Here is a 19,514-nt window from a genome sequence, read left to right on the forward strand (position 1 = left end):
AAAATGTGAACCCTGAAGAAGACTATAATGGTGGTCTTTAGTGGAGTCTTTCAAAATACTTTCCCGGCTGCTCTCTACTGCAGTCTACAGGTATGCATTTTCTACCATGCACAAGGCTGATTTGTAGATACAGTACTGTACGTACAGGTACAGTGAACATTTGCTGATCAGCAGAGCTAGTTTTTTATGTAGTTCACAACACGATTGTTAACAGTGAAATAGCCTGTGATATGGAAAAGTTCGAGAAATCCTGATGCAGAATAACAATATATTTTTTCAGATGCTCTTGAAAGTTTGTCCTCCAAATATATTGCATTGTGTTAGTCCAAATCAATGAAGATATAACCATTGAAGTGCTCACTTCTTCTTGAACAAATTGTAACTCGACTAACATGGCCATCACACCCAAATGTATGCATGAAGAATGGAAATATTTACCACCTCTCCAGAGTTTACACATAATTAGTGTTATATGGTGCTGTAAGCTCGTTATGAAAGTTGTTGTTTTGTTTGTTACTGTAGTGTAAGATGATTGCAGAAACCTGGCTAAGGTGCAGTGCCTCGATAAGAGGAGGATACTGTCCCTTTTCTGACAAATTCCAAGAAATGGGTGGGGCCATGAGATGTCAGCACCATCTATAGCAATAACAGTATAAAAGCTGTAATGGGTATTACTGAACATGAGAAACTTGAACTTCAGGATAAGAGGACTCCGTTTTTCTTTCAAAGCCTGCAGTACACAAAGAGATCTATTCAGAAGGTAAGCTTGCAGCTTTTTTATGTGTTTGCATGGATTGCATACTTGGATGTTTTATTTTTTTCATGGAGAGAATGGAGAGAAAAGTAAAGAGAAACTTTTGAAGGGTTTAGCAACTGTTTGTGACAATTTGTACTGATTGCAATTTTGTGCTGAATTTGTGTAAACCAAAAAAGGAAACATTTGATTTTGCACTCAGGCTATTTCTTTTTTTGTACATGTTTTATCACATATATTGTATTAGAGCGACAATCCCTAACAGATTAGGGATTGAACAATGACATTGCTATTTAATTGTGTATGTGTTTCCATTTATTTTATTCAGACTCCTCATGGACTTATGATTACTGCAGTTTTAGGGAAACCAGTCATTACAAACACATGAATATTAATGCATTTGGATAATTTATCAAAGGACCCCAACTGCAAAATGTTATTGTATTAGAAATGGACTGATCAAAAAAAGTTGCTTTGAATTGTTTATTTTAATGTATTTAATAAATATGTAACATCTTTGTACAGTGTTGGTTCCAGTCTTGATGCTGTAATATCATAAAAATACTCTGCTTGAAGATCCACATAGAGAGGTTTGGTAACCACTGGTGTTTGTGCTGAGTTTGTATTTGTCACTACAGTGTATGAGCTGTGCTTTTGGCCATCTGTCAAAAAGCACTGAATTGTTATAGTACTGTATTTTATAGAGTCATTTAATCATTGAGAATCTGTGATATGTTGTCATATGTCAGTACACCATTATGGTCAGTGACATAGTTCATATAGTGGATATTCCAAAAGAATAATACATTTTTTGAGAAATATAAAGTGATAAATAAGATAAAGTGAATGTGATAGTCAGGCACATCCGCTGCTGTGTTCCAGCAGATATACACATATAATCAGAAGGGCACTGACAGTCACACACAGATAGTAACAGGCAGACCGATGGGCATTGTGTGGACAGGCACACATTGTGGAGTGGCACATACTGTATTCACAAAAAAGGTCTTGTGCTGGTTGGCTTAGCACATACAGTATAATTAACTGATGTAATTGTAGCCCCCGTTCCCCGTGCCTAAGGGAACTATGCGTGCTGATGATTACCTGTGTGGCTTACAGGAGGCCTAGGTCTCTGCCGCTGGGAGCCTGGGGTGATCTCGTTTCTCTGATTACAGCGCCTCCACCTGAGAGGGATACTCACAGGAACCAATACAATCAGTAAATAAGTATACACACACTGGTATAACTAATTTATCTTTACTGACACATACTTAACACAATAACAATTCAAGGCCCCGCAATACAGTACCCACACAATATACACCACCCCGAGGAACCCCCAAAGTACTGTATATATCTTCTATTTTTGAGTGTCAGCCTATGTGATATGCATAAGTAATTCTATTCAACCGGTGTGTCAGTATGACCTCAGCCTCAATCAGCTGTGTCTGATTCAGGTTTTTTCTTGTTAAGCATTGAGCACATTTAAATTTGCATACTTACTGTTAGTCCCATTCTCCTGGAAAAAGCACAAACACTTGCGTGAAACGCGTGGGAGGACTATTTTGTCATTTTTTTGTCACTCACTAATGCCTTAATAAAGCCTTTTTATTTTTCCATACCTGGGTACCCCATTTTTCTTCATTATTCCTGCCTAAGGATTGCACGTCTACTATCTGAGTGCCCTGAATCTACTCTAACTTTGTTGTTCCTATCTATGGGCCTTCCCTGTAGCACCACAAACTGAACAGGGCTCAGGGCCTAGCTGGGGCCTACAGGGGATATCTGGCCTAGTTCAGGGGCCATTGGCACCGTGAACACATCCTCACCCCTTGCTGTCCTGCTCCCGACTGACTCGCGGTTCTGCTTTGCGCCAAACTCACTCTCATCCTCAGCATGGATCCAAGAGCCCTATTGGCAATACTTCCCATGTGGTGTGCCTGCCCTGGTGCATGCTGGAACCTGTAGTTCCCCTGCGGCTCTTGCGGCGCCCCCTAACATGGCCGCAGTTTCATTACCTTAACAGCTTGCCACTAAGGTAATGAAGAGGTTAAATCAGAGTATATAATTTATTGGAGAGAGGGTGGGTGAAAAGGGCAGTTGCCCAAGGGTGGGTTGTTAGGTCTACTGGGAAAGTTGTGGGAGGGGTCAACCATTTCATTAACTTAGCGGTAGTAACTTCTATGGTAATGAAAGGGTTAACCCCTCCCACTACCCAACCGAAAGGTCTAATGACCAACCCCATGGTAACTGCCCCCTTCGCCCACCCGCTCTATCCCCAATAAACATTCAAATAAAACACAAACACCAATACTATCCAAAACACCCATTGCTTGCCAGTGTGGTTACCTATCCCCTCAATGGGAGTAAAGATAACAACAATGGCAATAAATGCGCACACTACTTTACCACCTACAACTCCCACCCCCCCCCCCCCCCCCAACACATGCAGTTCAGTAATGGGCAAAATCCTTATTATCCAGATCTGGATAGTAGCGCATTTGGCCATTAAAAAATAAAACATTAACAAGCCAGCAAATAGTAAATAATAGTTGTACTTACTGTGGCGGGAGGGGGTTAACCAAGCCAATAATAAAGGTATTAGGCCCAGCTGGTTAACCCTAATCCCTGTTGGGACTGAAGGGGTTAAACTGTATTGTCCCCACCATATCATGTTTTCCCCTACATTACATTTTTTGTCCCTATTTTGCAGCTTAGCAGCTAGCCGCTGTGGAATGAATGAATGAAAATGTGCCAACTATATTTGTAAGAAAGTGGAGGATCCAGGGCACTTCAGATTTGCAGAGAAGAAATGTATTCTTTTAGTGGCACACACAACGTTTCGAACTTATACAAAGTTCTTTCTCAAGTGACTGCATAAGTTCGAAATGTTGTGTGTGCCACTAAAAGAATACATTTCTTCTCTGCAAATCCGAAGTGCCCTGGATCCTCCACTTTCTTTCATACACTCTGAAACTACACCAGACAGGTTGTTTCCCTGAACCACGGAGCACCGGTACACTAAGAGCAAGTATACTGCTGATATTAGTACATTTAAAGGTGTGCAAGACTATTCTCTTTATTTGCCAACTATATTTGTGACACAAGGGGGAGCCTCTAGCGCTGAACCCAGCACTAAGTGAAGAAGCGTGCCTATGAATACTGTAGGTGGCCACTTTGAAGTATAGGTATCACTTCCTAAGCCGTAGACCTCTAAACCGCAAAGTCAATTGGATAAGTGATTTGCGGTCTAGCTGAAGTGCTTTCCTGTCAAAATGTATCCACCGGTCTCGTTAGCCACTTAAGCTGAACGTATTGGCGTGGGAACTAGGTTAAACCGCAGTCCACATCACAGCCCATCCAATTAAGTGGCAAACTTGCGCTAGGAGTGAGCTAGCAATCTAATTTTTGGAGCGCAGGTAGCTGAAGAAATAGAAAACACATACATATTTGTTTTATATTGTTTATAAAGGTAGAAACCACAAATAAAGAATAAAATGTTTTTCAGTGCTGGTTTTAAATATAAAGACAGGAAACTTTGTCTGTCAGCCCGGTAATAAATCCTTTAACATGTAAATATGTTAAGGGTGAATGAGCTGAGGGATTTTTCATCTTCGTACTTCAGAGGCACCCTGCAGATTGGTGCCTCAGTGTCTATAAGAAGTTCGGAGTTGAAAAACCTCAGAGATCCTAGGTGTTAGGGTGGCCACGATACCAGTGGGAAGTATGGGCACTTCACACTTGGTAGCCAAACCCCAGACTTACTGTCGCCAGTTAAGGGGTTGGACCCGGTATGCTAAAGAGCTCAGGTGTGAGGTTAGCATATGCTCCGTGCAAACCGGGAAGCAACTTCTGCCCTCTTCGCAAGGTACTGGCAAGTCGGGGATAGGTGGGAGAAATGTTCTCACAGGAGGGATTGGTTGTGCATGTTAGGTATAGGACCCTTAACCCTATAAAGATGCCTGCTGCCCAGTCCCTGTTAGTTCCATCTGAAAATTTCAACGGATTCACCAAGTTCCAGTGTCAGCAGTTCCGAAGTGTGAGGGGTTAATTATATCATAACCAAGGATCGTGCCCCTCTTCTGGAATTCGTTAGAGCTAAGGGTTCCCGAACGAACCCTATAAGGACTGAACAAACTTTTTCCTTTTGGCGAAGATATATGGGTGGCAACTTGTGCCCCTAGCCAGGAACTGTTACCCGGATCAATTTGCGCACCCACTTGCATGCATGCAAGGGTGCAAAAAGACTTTGTTTCATTCCAAGGACATTTGATTTTGTTCCCTGTACCCAATAAGTGTTTTATTAAGTGTAATTGTGCAAGATTTGTATGTTTGTCTGAAAAGAAATAAATTACAATTTATTTTACTCATCTTGTGTGCTCAGTCCAGAATCCCGGTATTAATTTGTGTATAAGTCTTGGTCTCCCGTGACACTTACCCCTGCCAGGATGAAGGTCATCCTCATCCTCCTTGTCTTCAGTGGGCACCAACAGTAAAATAAAGAACTAACTACTGACCTGTAACCCCATAATCGGTTTTTAACCACTATGTTAATTAAGGGGTAAGTCTAAAGCCTAAAAACACGCCCCGGGGAAACTACCACCATCCCTCGCCTTCTCTACCCATTGAATGTGACTGTGGTAACCCATACCCACAATATGGACATGGATTGCCACTATGACAATGAATGGGCAAGCTACAAATATAAAACAAGCATTAAATAAAATACATGACATTTAAATAAAAACAAACATTTGCCAACAATCCAATTGATTGTCAAAGTGGTAAACCATACCCACAATATGGGCATCGATTGCCACATTGGCAATGAATGGGCAACCTAAAAATGAAAGGAACCACAATACATTACATGAAGTTAATTATGAAGCCTAATCATACAGTAGATTTTTTTAATTTTTACACTACTTTTTCCACGTGTCTTTAAATGCAAACAGGATTACACAAAACAATCTGAATAGTTTAAAGAATGAATCCCCCTAAAATATATATTGTTTACCCTTTTGAACTAGTTTTATAAATCCTTAAATGGTGGTAAAACTTACAATCAATCTACTTCTACTTAGGACTAATAAATCTGCTAGAACTGTATAAAATAATGCAAAACATTTTACTGAAATAAAATATGATTAATGGTACTTTTTTGTGAAGAAACAGAAACATGGATATACCGTTCCAAAGGAATCAAATATGAGTATTTGTTTAGAGACCCGGCTTTTAAAGAATGACGGAGGCAGACTTTACAATGTGGATGCTAAGAAGGCGCAGGATCAGTGACGATAATGTCAAATGACTTGCTACCCTGAAAAGCAGTTGTGCACAGACTTCAGCTGGGAAAGAATCAGTGAGTAGATTTGTTACATACATGAACCCTATATACAAACTACCCCCTGGGGCATAAAAACAACTAAGTGAGACGTAGTATTGCAGTACTTTAGATATTGGTGCCTGTACAATTAAGAGTCATTCCACAAGATAGCGCCATGAATTACCAGACATTCCATGCACAGATTAAAGCTGAGTACAAGCTGTAAACTCCTCATGACATATACAATGTAAAGAGGTTTTGTTAAAAAAGAAGTGTCTTTTTAGATCAGGACAAACATAATACAATATATATATATATTTAGGACAAACTTCCAAGAGCATCTGATTACTTGCATTTGCTGGAAAGCACTGCCCGGATGGTTAATGTTGCTACAGTATGTATGTCTAACCAGGTCTCCTCTGGCTCCCCGGTTCCTTCTGTTTCCCCCCGCTTTGCCTTCGCTACGGCGGGTGGTGCTGCGGGCAGTTGCGGCAGAATTGCCGGAGGCTCCAGTGGCTCCCTCTGCAGGGCGCCGCCATGTTGTGTATTGCATTGCGCATGTGCGAAGCTGGTGCATGCGTGGGGCAGTGAATCAGTGGCGGCCATTACTCACACAAGGCTCCACGGGGTCTACAAGCCCCACAATGCTCAGGGGCTGGAGTCACATGGGCGCGAACAGCCAATAGGGCTGCCAGGATCACGGCCTGCTAGGGGTTAGGTTTGGCGCGAATCTGGGACCACGTTAGTCGGAGTTGAGACACAGATAGGAGAGATTGTGTGTGTGCAGGGGTGTTTTTTTGGCGCGAATTCACTTCCTCATTCAGGCATCCATAAATAGGTAATTTCTCTGCACACTGGTTACTCTTTGATAAAGCGCTACGACAGCGCGAAATGCATTAGAGAACCTGTTTTTTTGTAGCTCGGTCTACTTATGCTTTAGAATAAAGCATTTTTAATTTATTTGTTATCAGCCTCCAGCTTTTCATTTTTCTAGGCAGTGCTCCACCACTCTTTTTCACTGCTAGGGGTTAGGTTTGGCGCGAATCTGGGACCACGTTAGTCGGAGCTGGGACACAGATAGGAGAGATTGTGTGTGTGCAGGGGTCTGTGACTCCTGCACTTGGCCAGACATTCCCCTAGGCCCCAGCTAGGCCCTGACTCCCCTGTAAAGCTTGTGGCTGCTACAGGGACAGGCCCTTATATAGGGACACTGCCTCATTAGTTGCTCAGTATTAGGAACACAGTTTCAACGCTGCGCATCGCTGGAGGCCTGCGGTCTGGGACCAGATCGCACTGCAAGGTTATAGAGACTATCTTCATGTGGGACACTCCAGCTGGATACCACTCACGCAGAGACGGAGTCCATCGCCGTATCAGCGAATCCTGTTTGTCTGTCCGTCTGCGCGCCCGGGTGCTGGAGCACCCGGCAGGTACCTATTAAACCAAGTGCACAAACCATTGTTACACCTCATCTAGTGGGCAGTGCTTACACACATTGGGGTTGGGTGTGGGTCTCTTTGGACATGGTATGGGGAACACGGTGATGGGTTACGGCCTTGCAAGGCTTGGTGGGTAGCTGTACGGGCTCACCGTGGCAGAGGCTTGGGGCCTCCTTGAGCCAACAGGTAATGGCAGTAGCCTCTTTACATTAGGGGAAAGTGTGTTACATATGAATAATATAATGTTACTAGCTGAGAGACCCGGCGTTGCTTTTGAGTTAAATTTCCCGCTAGGAAAGGGGGGGACAGTGGATGGGTGGGGGGGGGGACAGTGGATGGGTGGGGGGGGGGACAGTGGACGGGTGGGGGGGGGGACAGTGGACGGGTGGGGGGAGGGGTACAGTGGACGGGTGGGGGGGGACAGTGGACGGGTGGGGGGAGGGGGACAGTGGACGGGTGGGGGGAGGGGTACAGTGGACGGGTGGGGGGGGACAGTGGACGGGTGGGGGGAGGGGGACAGTGGACGGGTGGGGGGGACAGCGGACGGGTCGGGGGGGACAGTGGATGGGTGAGGGGGACAGTGGATGGGTGGGGGGGGACAGTGGATGGGTGGGGGGGGACAGAGGATGGGTGGGGGGGGCAGTGGACGGGTGGGGGGGACAGTGGACGGGTGGGGAAGACAGTGGACGGGTGGGGAAGACAGTGGACGGGTGGGGAAGACAGTGGACGGGTGGGGGGGACAGTGGACGGGTGGGGGGGACAGTGGACAGGAGGGGGGACAGTGGACAGGAGGGGGGGCAGTGGACAGGAGGGGGGGCAGTGGACAGGAGGGGGGGACAGTGGACAGGAGGGGGGGACAGTGGACAGGATGGGGGGGACAGTGGACAGGAGGGGGGGACAGTGGACAGGAGGGGGTGGGACAGTGGACAGGAGGGGGGGGACAGTGGACAGGATGGGGGGGATAGTGGACACGAGGGGGGGTGACAGTGGACAGGAGGGTGGGGCAGTAGACAGGAGGGGCAGGGGGGTTGCTTAAAATTTCCGGGTCCCTCCTCTCCACTCCCCCTGTATGTTTCTCCGCTCCCCCCTCTCTCTCCGCTCCTCCCCCCCCCATGCGCAGCTCTGGTCCCCACCCTACAGTGTCTGACAGACACACAGTGTCCCACACACACACACACACACAGTGACACACACACACACACAGTGACACACACACACAGTGACACACACACACACACACACACACACACAGTGACACACACACACAGTGACACACACAGTAACACACACACACACAGTGACACACACACAGTGACACACACACAGTGACACACACACACACAGTGACACACACACAGTGTCACACACACACAGTGACACACACACACACAGTGACACACACACACACAGTGACATACAGTGTCACACACACACAGTGTCACACACGCACACACACACACACACACACACACATATATGTCACCTCTCCTTCCAAGCGCCGCCATCTTAGGCACTCGGCGTCGCGAGGGAGGAAGGGGGTCCTTCCGGGCGCCACCATCTTAGGCATTCGGTGCCTGCAGCTGCCTGCCCACTGGCTGTCCCCCCGCCGAGGAGGGAAGTGAGCGCTGGGGAGCGGGGGTCCTTCCGGAGGCTGCCTGCCCACTGCCTGTCCCCCCGCCGGGGAGGGAGGGATGTGAGCACTGGGGAGGGAGGGAGGGAAGTGAGCGCCGGGGAGCGGGGGTCCTTCCGTAGGCTGCCTGCCCACTGCCTGTCCCCCCGCCAGGGAGGGAGGGAAGTGAGCGCCGGTGAGGGAGGGGAGTGAGCACCGGGGAGGGAGGTGAGTGAGCACCGGGGAGGGAGGGAAGTGAGCGCCGGGGAGGGAGGTGAGTGAGCACCGGGGAGGGGGGAGAGGACAGAGAGAGAGAGAGAGAGAGAGAGAGAGAGAGAGAGAGTGAGAGTGTGTGTGTGTGTGTGTGTGTGTCGCCGAGTGGGAAGAGAGTGGCAGTTGGGTGACGTCAGACCCACCAATCTGATTGGCCAGAGGCTGAGGACCAATCAGATTCACCGCAGCTAGTACAAACCTTTCGATTTTATATATTAAGATAATACAGAGTATAGAAATGTATCAGTCCAGCACAAAGTTTACTGTCTTCTGATATTTTGGGTACTGTATTGTGTTTTGTTTAACAGACATCACTCCCAGTCGTTGGTCTGTAATAATTTTTCTCAACTCATCATAATTCTCTGTCTTAATCTGTCCTGGAATGTAGCATAACAGCCAAGCAAGTCCTATTACTTGTGAGAGCAGAACTCAAGTAACAAACAGGTATTTACAGGCTGCTCTGATTGGAAAAAACCTGGAAACACATTCTGGTTGTCACTGTATGTCTAAAATGATACATATATGCGCAATAAATTAACACATGCATCTCTCAGCATCTCTAATTTTTTAAGCTTTTGCTTAAATTTTCGGCACTGGGCCATTGGTTTTATAGTTATATGGGACAATAAGAAGGGGGGTCCCTATGACTGCGAATATAACAACGACTTTGTATTTTGCTATTTTTTTCCATGCCTTATCCTTTTCCGTGTCAATATAAAATGTGACAGGTATAAATCTGCTGTTTGTGAAGAGCAAACATGACAAAAAAAAAGGGTTGTGTGATTGATGAAAACATCTCAGGACAAAATAGTTGAAGAATCACCTTCAGACATGGAGTTAATCATGGAGCCTCATTATAGATTTATTTAATTTTGACACTGAGGTTTCATATGTTTTCTTTAAATGCACACAGGATTACAAAAAAAAAAAAAAAAAAAAAAAATAAAGCTGTATAGTGTAAAGAAGTAATCCCACCTAAAATAATTTCTTTCTTTTTTTACCCTATTTGAACAAGTTTTGTAAATCCTCAACTGGTGGTACAATTTACAATAAATCTACTTTTCCTTAGGACTAATAAATCTGCTGGAGCTGTACAAACTTGTCTGTAATGCCAAATTAAAATATGACTCAGTAACATAGCATTATTTCCCAGAGTTAATCATAGCACTGCATAGTACAGTAATTCTGGGAATATTATAATTTGGGGCCTAATTGGCTCATTTGCATCTCGTTTTGCATAAAATAATGCAAAACAGTTTGCTGGAATAAAATATGATTAATGGCACTTTTTTTTTGGTGGAGATACAGAAATGCAGATGTACAGTTTATACTGTTATACCATGAGATATACTGTATCACATCTATTTATTATGAAAATGTTTTCAAATTCTATGGCATTTATCAGACAAAAAAAAAGAGATGGGTAGAAATAGAAACCGAAGAGATAAAACCCAGAACTCTAAATCTAGAACACCAAGTACCAAATTACAACCTGTCTCCTCTCACACTCTGGGACACACTAACATTTAAATATAAGCTAACCACAAAGGAATCAAATATGAGCTACTTGTTTAGAGACCCGGCTTTTAAAGAATGACGGAGGCAGAGTTTTCATGGTGGGAAAAAGACAATCCAGAAGAATATACGACTTGCTGATCTTTGACAGGCTTCATACATTTAAAGAGATCACAGACAAACACAACGCACCTAGAAGAGAAATGTTCAGATGTCTTCAACTGAGACACTTCGTCCCCTCCTGCTTCTCGGGCAAACCTACCTGGAGCTCCTCTGACAAATGCTTTGAAATAATCTGCAGCTCAGACCCATAGGCGAAAGGCATGATCTCAACTTTCTACCAAATTTTTCTAATAACCGAGCAGGGCAACAAGCTGCTCTCCATGAGGCAATGAGAGGAAGAGATGGAAGGAGTCCCTGGAGTGGGAGGACTAGGAAGTAATATGGGAATTCATTTGAAAGGTCTCTTTGAGCATAGCAATCAAATCAAATAGCTATAAACTACTCTTTATGTACCCCCTTTTCCCTATGCGTAAGGCCCGGGCTATGCTGCCTTCACCCGCGCTGAGGCGTGCGGAGCTGTGGGAAAGGGGGTGCTTTCCCTGGCCATGGTCGACGGGCATTGGAGGGGCGATCCTAGGGGCGTGCCTAGGGGCGTCACGGAGCTGGTTCACCCTCAGCTGATTTCTTGCACCTCCTCCTGCCTCCGCCCACGTGCGTCCGCACAGTCTATGGGCGCGATCAATGCCTTAAGGCAGTCTGATCGCGACCCGTGTGGACGCCTCCGCGCGGTCTCCCACACCATGGATGTAGCCTAAGGTAAACCGCAGGCGACTACGCATGATGCTAATACCTGTATGCTCACAGGAGGCCTAAGCCTCCGCTTCTGAGATCCTGAGGTGAGCTCTCTCGTTCATAGTGCAGCGCCTCCACCTATGAGGGATCCCAGCAAGGGCGGGATGACTCCTCATAGGAACCAATACAAACAGAAATAACAATACCACACCATATATATAACTTGGTTTTACTGTAACCCCACAGTATGCAACAACACAATACAATAACACACTGATGCAATACCACAACACCCCGGTGTGTCTTCCCCAAAGTGTCTTCCCCAAAGTAGGAGCAAGAGGTCTTAGGAGATGGGAGGGAATAGGGTCAAGAGGGCAAGTGGTATAGGGAGAAGATGAGATCAGCAGCGACATATCCTCCTCTGTGATAGCGGAAAATGAGTTAAGGAAGACAGGAGGATATTTAGGAAGAGGTGTAGGGTGGGAGGAAGATACAAATGGGATGTCCTGGCGTATGAATTCCACCTTTTCCTTGAAATAGTCAGCAAAGTCCTAAGGTGAGATATGGAAGAAGACAAACAAGCAGCATAGGGTTGTCTGACCAGGGAGTCAAAGACAGAGAAAAGTCGGTGTGGGTTAGGCTTGTGCCTGTTGATTAGTGAAGAAAAGTAGGTTTGTTTATCCTGAGAGAGGGCAAAGTTGAAACAGGATAGCATACATTTGCAGTGAAGGAAGTCTGCGAGAGTGAGAGATTTCCCCAGAGGCGTTCAGAGGAACGAGTGCAGGAATGCAGCATCTGCATGTGGAAATTGAGTCAAGATCTGGTGTTAGAAGGGCGAGAACAGCAGAGAGAAAGTGGGCCATATAGATCAAGAGATGAGGATAGGGCAGTGTTGTAGTCCCTGACAAGGTTTTAAGAGTCTCGAGCAAAGATGAGAGAGGAGAAGGGGGAATGTAAAGTGGAATAAAAAGCTGGTAGGTTAATAGAGCGCAGATCTCTACAGAATCAAGGGGTAGATGGAGGTGGAGAAGGGGAGAAGTGAGAGAGAGAAAATGAGATGAGATGATGGTCAGAGAGAGGAAGGGGGAAATGGAGAAATCAGAGAGAGAGAAGTTTTTAGTGAAAACCAGGTCTAGGTAGTGGCCATCCTTGTGGGTGCAGGCTGCAGTCCACTGTTAAATGCCAAAAGAAGAGATTAGAGAGAGAATGCATGAAGCCCAAGGGAGAGAGGGGTCATCAATATGGTAGTTGAAGTCTCCATGGAGAAGAATATGGAAGTCAGAGGAGAGAAAAAGGAGAGCCAGGATTCAAAGTGGGAGAGAAAGACAGAAGGGGGATGAGTAGAGGTAGGTGGGTGATAGATGACCGCCACGTGGAAATGGAGATGAGAGAAAAGCTGGAAAGTGAGCCTCAAAGGAGGAAAAAGGAAGAGAGGGAGGAACAGGAAGGGTTTGGTAACGGTAGATAGAGGAGAAGAGGAGCCCCACGCCTCCTCTCCTGCTATCAGGGTGCAGCATGTGGGAGAAAGAAAGACCACTATAAGAGAGGACAGCTTACAGTGCAGAGTCATACTGAGAGAGCCAAGTCTCAGCTATAGCAATTAGGAGCAGAGAGTGAGAGAAAAGAAGTCATGCACAGAGAGGAACTTGTTGGAAAGGGAGCGGGCATTCCAAAGGGCACATGAGAAAGGGAGAGAGGAGGGAGGTTGACAGGGAATGGGTATGAAGTTAGAAGGTTTGACGCCTGAAGGAATAGAAGTTGCATTTGGGAGGCGAGGACAGTGCATGTAGAAATAAGACAGGGACCAGGATTGGGAGAGAGATCCCCAGAAGCAAGGAGGAGAAACATGGAAAGAAAGAGAATGTGTGAGGATGATTTGTAGGGGTATGCTTTAGTGCAGGGGGTATAGCTGTGTGGTGTCAGAGGGCTCAGGTAGGAAAGGAGTTCATGTGAACTGAGAAGTGGCGAAGAAAGGAGAGCTGGAGATACTGTACATGAATAGAGTTAGAGATATAATGAGGCTGGTAGAAAGAAACACGTATTTTGAAAAGAAGCGAGGTCAGAGCAAATATAAAATAGTAGCAGCGGCATGGCAGCAATAGTTTAGTGCTGAGATGTGCGGTCTGGGCTAGAAAATGTCCTCCTTTCCAGTGTAGTTCAAATCCAGTATTCAGGGCGAGTTGGTATTGTGTTGTCCACTTGTTCACTCCTGTTGAACAGCCTGTTCAACTCCACGCTGCTTGCCACTTAAAAAATGACCACTTTAGAGATGGGCTCCTTTACATGTAGGCTGCTACCCCTGCATAGGCTACTCCTCCAGCCTGTCTCTAGCTACATCTGTCTTACAAGTCACCTGACTGAATTAAGTTCTACCCAGATAGCTCAATTAGCACATGTGAGGCACATAAAGCAAATGGCATTTCTAAACAGACAGTGGTCCTACCCAGGTGTTAGCTGTTGAATTTACTAACTTAGGCACAGCAAAGGGTTATTTGGGGAGACAGGATTCAAAAGCAAAGTTTTAAATACACAGGAGAATTAAAATATAGAGAAGGCGTTTGCATCACAGCCTGACACCTTTTTGCACCTCTGCTATTCACCCACCTCTAGCACAATTAGCTCCTACTAATTTATGTGAATCCTCTCTACACTCCACCTGAAGACTCTGTACAGAGTTTTTGTCTACCCCTTCTCATCAGTGCAGGATATATTTGTTTCCTTTTAACTGTGCCCTAGTACACTCGATGAAGAAAACTTTGAGGTTTCCAAAACTCTGCACACTTTAATTTAATCTACAAAGAAATGTTATATTAATCATTTTATTGATACAGTTTTATAAAATGTTATATAATTCCCAAGCTGCCTACTTACTGCATCCAAGGATGTTTATTGATAAGGTAGGCATTAAATAAAAACATGGTGAATTAATTGTGATAAACAATAATTCAGTGATTACTATATATATTTCTCAAATTTTTCCCTTAATTAACAATACCTTCCTCACGTGCACCAACATAAACTGTACAGTGATGGCGCTGATCACGCCTAAGGGGTGGGGGCTATATCGTGGACACTTATGTGTTAGAGTGCCTGAGGGCCTCATAAGGTTGTGGGGACTGTAACAGAGTGGTGGCGGGTTACAGCCGTGCATGGCAAGTGGGTAGCTGTAACCAGTATCCAATATATATATATATATATAAGTTACTATCAGTAAACTGTTATTCTGTGTTACCCTGTGTATTCATTGTGTGAGTGTATGCCTATATATGTATATGGGTCCTGTAACGGACAAATCCACATAGTAGGATCCGTTACAGGTGGAGGCGCTGACCAAGCTTGATCCAGAATCCACCCCAGGCTCCTTGCAGCGGAGGCTTGGACCTCCTGTGAGCCACAGGTATTGCACCACACGTACACCGTAGACACCAACAGAGGGTGGGGATACATGTGCTACACGGCCATTCTGGTGTTAACTCCAATTGACTTAAATAAGAGTTTATTTTGGAACAGTTGTAATACCCCATACCGGCACTTGATGCATGTGCCCTAAGGCTTCATCCACTTTAGAAACTTGGGCCCAAAAAGTGTATGATCTCAGTCAAATTCTCCATTATCTTATACTGTATCTGAAAAGAAGTGCCATAGACATCATAGGTTACTCCACTTTACCGTAATTTAGGTCAAAGGAAGGAAGAAGGAAGTACAATGAACATCCCTTGTGAAACTCCCCATAATTCAACTATGGCAAACACTTTCCCTGGTGGATACACAAACTATGAACCTATGCACCATAGAAGCACTGACCAGACCCAAGGCATCCAACCAGATATGCCTTTATTGGACACACGAAAAATACAAGTGTTTCAGGTATGCATACTTCTAGTCCACCCATATGTAGATATACTACCTCTCTCATTGGCTACTATACAATATGCTATGAGTGCTGCTTCAACATGTCATAATTTTCTCCCCCAGGAAAACCTCTTATCTCCATCATTGAAATGTTTGGCGCGTGGAGGCTTACCTACCAAAGAGTAGCTGATTCACAACATATTTAACATAGACCAATGAGTTCACATAGTTAGGTCTTTTGTCTTCAGTTTTTGTGTAATTGATAAAAATATTTTATTTTCTCGTGTTTAAATCAGAAGAACATAGTTAAGGAGAATCTGTGCTAATCACTATCCTAATTGTTATATTCGGACAACCTTTTGTAATGAACCCTCTTATTTTTCTCATTTGCCTAGCAATCACTATATAGACACAACAAGTATCTTCCATCTGTTTCTGTTTCACAAGCGATACCATCATACTGGTAATGAATAGCATCATAATCGGATGAATTTGAAATTAATGGAACCATTGCCCATACGAGCATGAAACATGTTCAGATTCTCTGTAATCCACTTCAGGTAGAAAACACTTATGCAAGTAAAATATGTATTTGGATTTGTCATAGACCTTTGTCAAGAATTTGTGAATCCATTCTTATAGCTCAACAGGGAAGTTCATAATGGATGGAATTTACTGTCACATTTCTCAAAGTGCTCATGCACTAACTGAATGTTACTGGAGGAAATCACGCTCTAAAGCCAATTTCCTCCACTATAAATTCCTACTTTCCTCCTGTAACACTGGCCCTTTCCCTTGCCAAGCAAACCTACTTTAGTTCCCTCATACCAACTCTGTCCATTAACCCTCAATGCCTATTTGCCACATGTGACAGGGTAAATAAAAACCACCAGCTATATGCCTGGATAACATATGTTTAGTCTGCAGTACAGCAGTGATGAGGTTAACTTCAGCTGGGATCCAAATGCAGTGTGTGTGCAGCGCACAGCAAGGAGTTGAGAGAGAGCAGGTCTGGCAAAATAAACTCTTTATTGACAAGCCATAAAATAGAGGGTTGTAAGCCTTCTACGCGTTTTGTGCAGGTTATGCACTTTATCACGAAGTGCCTTATACGATATACAGAGCATTTAAATACAGCTGACTGCCGTTTTTGGCGCCAAACGAGTGACGTCACTAATCTAAGCTAACCAATGAAAATCAATGAAAATCGGTCATCTCGCGCATGGTCCGCACCGCCAGGTCCAGGAGGAGCCCCCACCCTATGGCACAACCAACCAACACTCCCAGGGAGTCACACCCGCCTGTGAGCTATGACGAGCTGAATCACAGTAATGCAAGGCACCCCCGTCCCGTCGGTCTGCGCAATGCCGATTGAACGAGGCTAGAGCTGAAAGTTAGCTCCCCTCCGTCCCCATAATACACACATGTGGGAATAAAGGTAAACATTACCACAAGCTCACATAACAATAACATGCGCGCGCAACCACACAATGCGCAAGGCAATCAGTGGGAACAATGCACGCAATGTCAAGTATGCAATGCCCAAGATTAAGGAACATATGTACAGAGACCGAGGGAGAGCTACTGTTTGGCAGTCAGTAACAACAATACAAAGAATATAATAATACATACTGAAAAAACAGTTACCCAATCCATAAAAATATGATAAAAAAAGCAAATTCCTATACCAATGTAAAAACAAGTGTACAACCCTCTGGAAGTTACAGAGGTCATAATAATAACTACTAAATCATCATCTTTGAAAAAATGTGTGGACCTTGTCCAGTAGAGATATGATGATTATAATTACTACAAAAAATGTACTATTGAATACTCCATATATATCCATTTGATCTTATAACAGATTACATGATCAAAATGGATATATTTTCAAGTATTAAGCCCTGTATTGAACCCCTTGGGTATCCCAACTTGATATACCTATGGTCTCACCTAATTAATTGACCATTACTCATATTTTAATAATTACCATGATAAGTATATTTGTAGTTATATGAGTTAGATTGTCTGGATATACTGTACTGTAAGACTTATTTTGTAATTTTTGATTATAGGATTTCGATATTCAATGTTCTTACTGCATTCATCTATGGAGTATTCAATAGCACATTTTTTGTAGTAATTCTAATCATCATATCTCTACTTGACAAGGTCCACACATTTTTTCAAAGATGATGATTTAGTAGTTATTATTATGACCTATGTAACTTCCAGAGGATGTTTTATGGTAAAGCAGAATTTTCATGCATCACATTACAAAATTACAAAACATTGTCATCAACTTCTCCATATCCTTCCCACCACACTTGTACAGGGTGCCCATCAAAGCCTCCAGTGCACCAAGCCGGAATTAGGTTCCTCACTTCATAAAATGCGTATTGATGGTACATGATTTTCCCTGCCTGAAATGCATTCCTGTGTGTGTACCGTACTTCCCTTATACCTGTGTGTATTTGTTATGCACATCATGTATTCCTACTGTATGTGGCCTTCAATTGCCCTGTATAGCCTGGGATCCTAAGCACGCCCAGTGGCCACTTGGTCTAGCAGGGGCCGAGTTAGATATGCTAATTTATTTATTTATAAAATATTTTACCAGAAAGTAATACATTGAGAGTTACCTCTCGTTTTCAAGTATGTCCTGGGCACAGAGTTAAGACAAATAATACATGTTTACAAATACAGTTACATAAATGAGCAGGGTATACATTATATACAAGACATTGCATGCACAGTTAAAGATAATTTGTATTATGGGCGTATGAAACAGTTACAGACCAGATTAAAATGTGTGACAGCCTTAGATTTGAAAGAACTTAAACTGGTGGTGGATGTAAGAGTCTCTGGTAGGTTGTTCCAGTTTTGGGGTGCACGGTAAGAGAAGGAGGAGCGGCTGGATACTTTGTTGAGCCTTGGGACCCTGAAGAGTCTTTTGGAGTCTGATCTCAGGTGATAGGTGCTGCATGTGGTAGGGATGAGGAGCTTGTTCAGGTAGCTGGGTAGCTTGCCCATAAAGAATTTGAATGCAAGACAGGAAAGGTGAACTTTGCGCCTAGACTCGAGTGATGACCAATCTAGTTCTTTGAGCATTTCGCATTGATGTGTATTATAGTTGCATTGGAGAACAAAACGACAAATTGAGTTGTAGAGGGTGTTAAGTTTGCTACGGTGGGTTTGAGGTGCCGAGCCATATACTATGTCTCCATAGTCAATAATTGGCATTAGCATCTGCTGTGCGATACGTTTTCTGACCAGGAGACTTAGGGAGGATTTGTTCCTGTAAAGTGCCCCTAGTTTGGCATAGGTCTTGGTTGTCAGGGTATCAATGTGCATCCCGAATGTTAAGTGGGAGTCAAACCATATGCCCAGGTATTTAAAACTAGTAACAGGAGTTAGGGTGGTGTTAGTGTTGGTTCTAATCTGGAGCTCAGTGGCTGGAAGCTTTAAAAATTTAGGCTTGGTCCCAAACACCATTGTTACAGTCTTGTCAGTGTTTAAAAATAGTTTGTTTTGGGAAATCCAGTTTTCGAGTCTGAAAAAGTCAGACTGAAGTATGTGTTGAAGGTCAGAGAGGCTATGGCTGTGTGCATATATGATTGTGTCATCTGCATACATGTGTATTGAGGCTTCTTGACAAGCTGTGGGAAGATCATTGATGAACACTGAGAAGAGTACGGGCCCCAGAACAGAGCCTTGCGGGACGCCACAGGTGATATCCAGGGGCTAGAGTTAGAGCCAGAGATGGACACATGTTGGGATCTACCTGATAGGTAGGACTGAAACCAGTTTAAAGCATGCTTCCCTATTCCAGAGCTCTGGAGTTTGTTAAGCAGGATAGCATGATCAACAGTATCAAAAGCCTTTGCAAAATCTAGGAATACTGCACCAGTGAGTTGACCCCGTTCCATTCCACACTGGATTTCATTGCAA

General features: G+C 44.2%; 1 protein-coding gene across 10 annotated transcripts in view; it reads left to right on the top strand.

Moving 5' to 3' along the window:
- The first annotated feature begins 624 nt into the window (after window positions 1-624).
- The window catches only part of SLC14A1 (solute carrier family 14 member 1 (Kidd blood group)), a 51,203-nt gene continuing 32,313 nt past the window's right edge, over window positions 625-19,514 (top strand). For 5 of the 10 annotated variants that reach the window (XM_075585374.1, XM_075585350.1, XM_075585366.1 and 2 more), the window contains exons 1-3: window positions 674-760; window positions 5,924-6,116; window positions 15,391-15,578. In XM_075585374.1, the coding sequence (XP_075441489.1) occupies window positions 6,062-6,116; window positions 15,391-15,578 (243 nt within the window). In that variant the 5' untranslated portion in view covers window positions 674-760; window positions 5,924-6,061. Of the gene's footprint in view, window positions 761-5,923; window positions 6,117-15,390; window positions 15,579-15,968; window positions 16,124-19,514 lie in introns of those variants that run through there. The other 5 variants (XM_075585359.1, XM_075585383.1, XM_075585429.1 and 2 more) reach the window with 5 other exon arrangements.

This window comes from Ascaphus truei, chromosome 1 (assembly GCF_040206685.1).
Source record: "Ascaphus truei isolate aAscTru1 chromosome 1, aAscTru1.hap1, whole genome shotgun sequence".
In the NCBI taxonomy this organism is placed as follows: domain Eukaryota; kingdom Metazoa; phylum Chordata; class Amphibia; order Anura; family Ascaphidae; genus Ascaphus; species Ascaphus truei.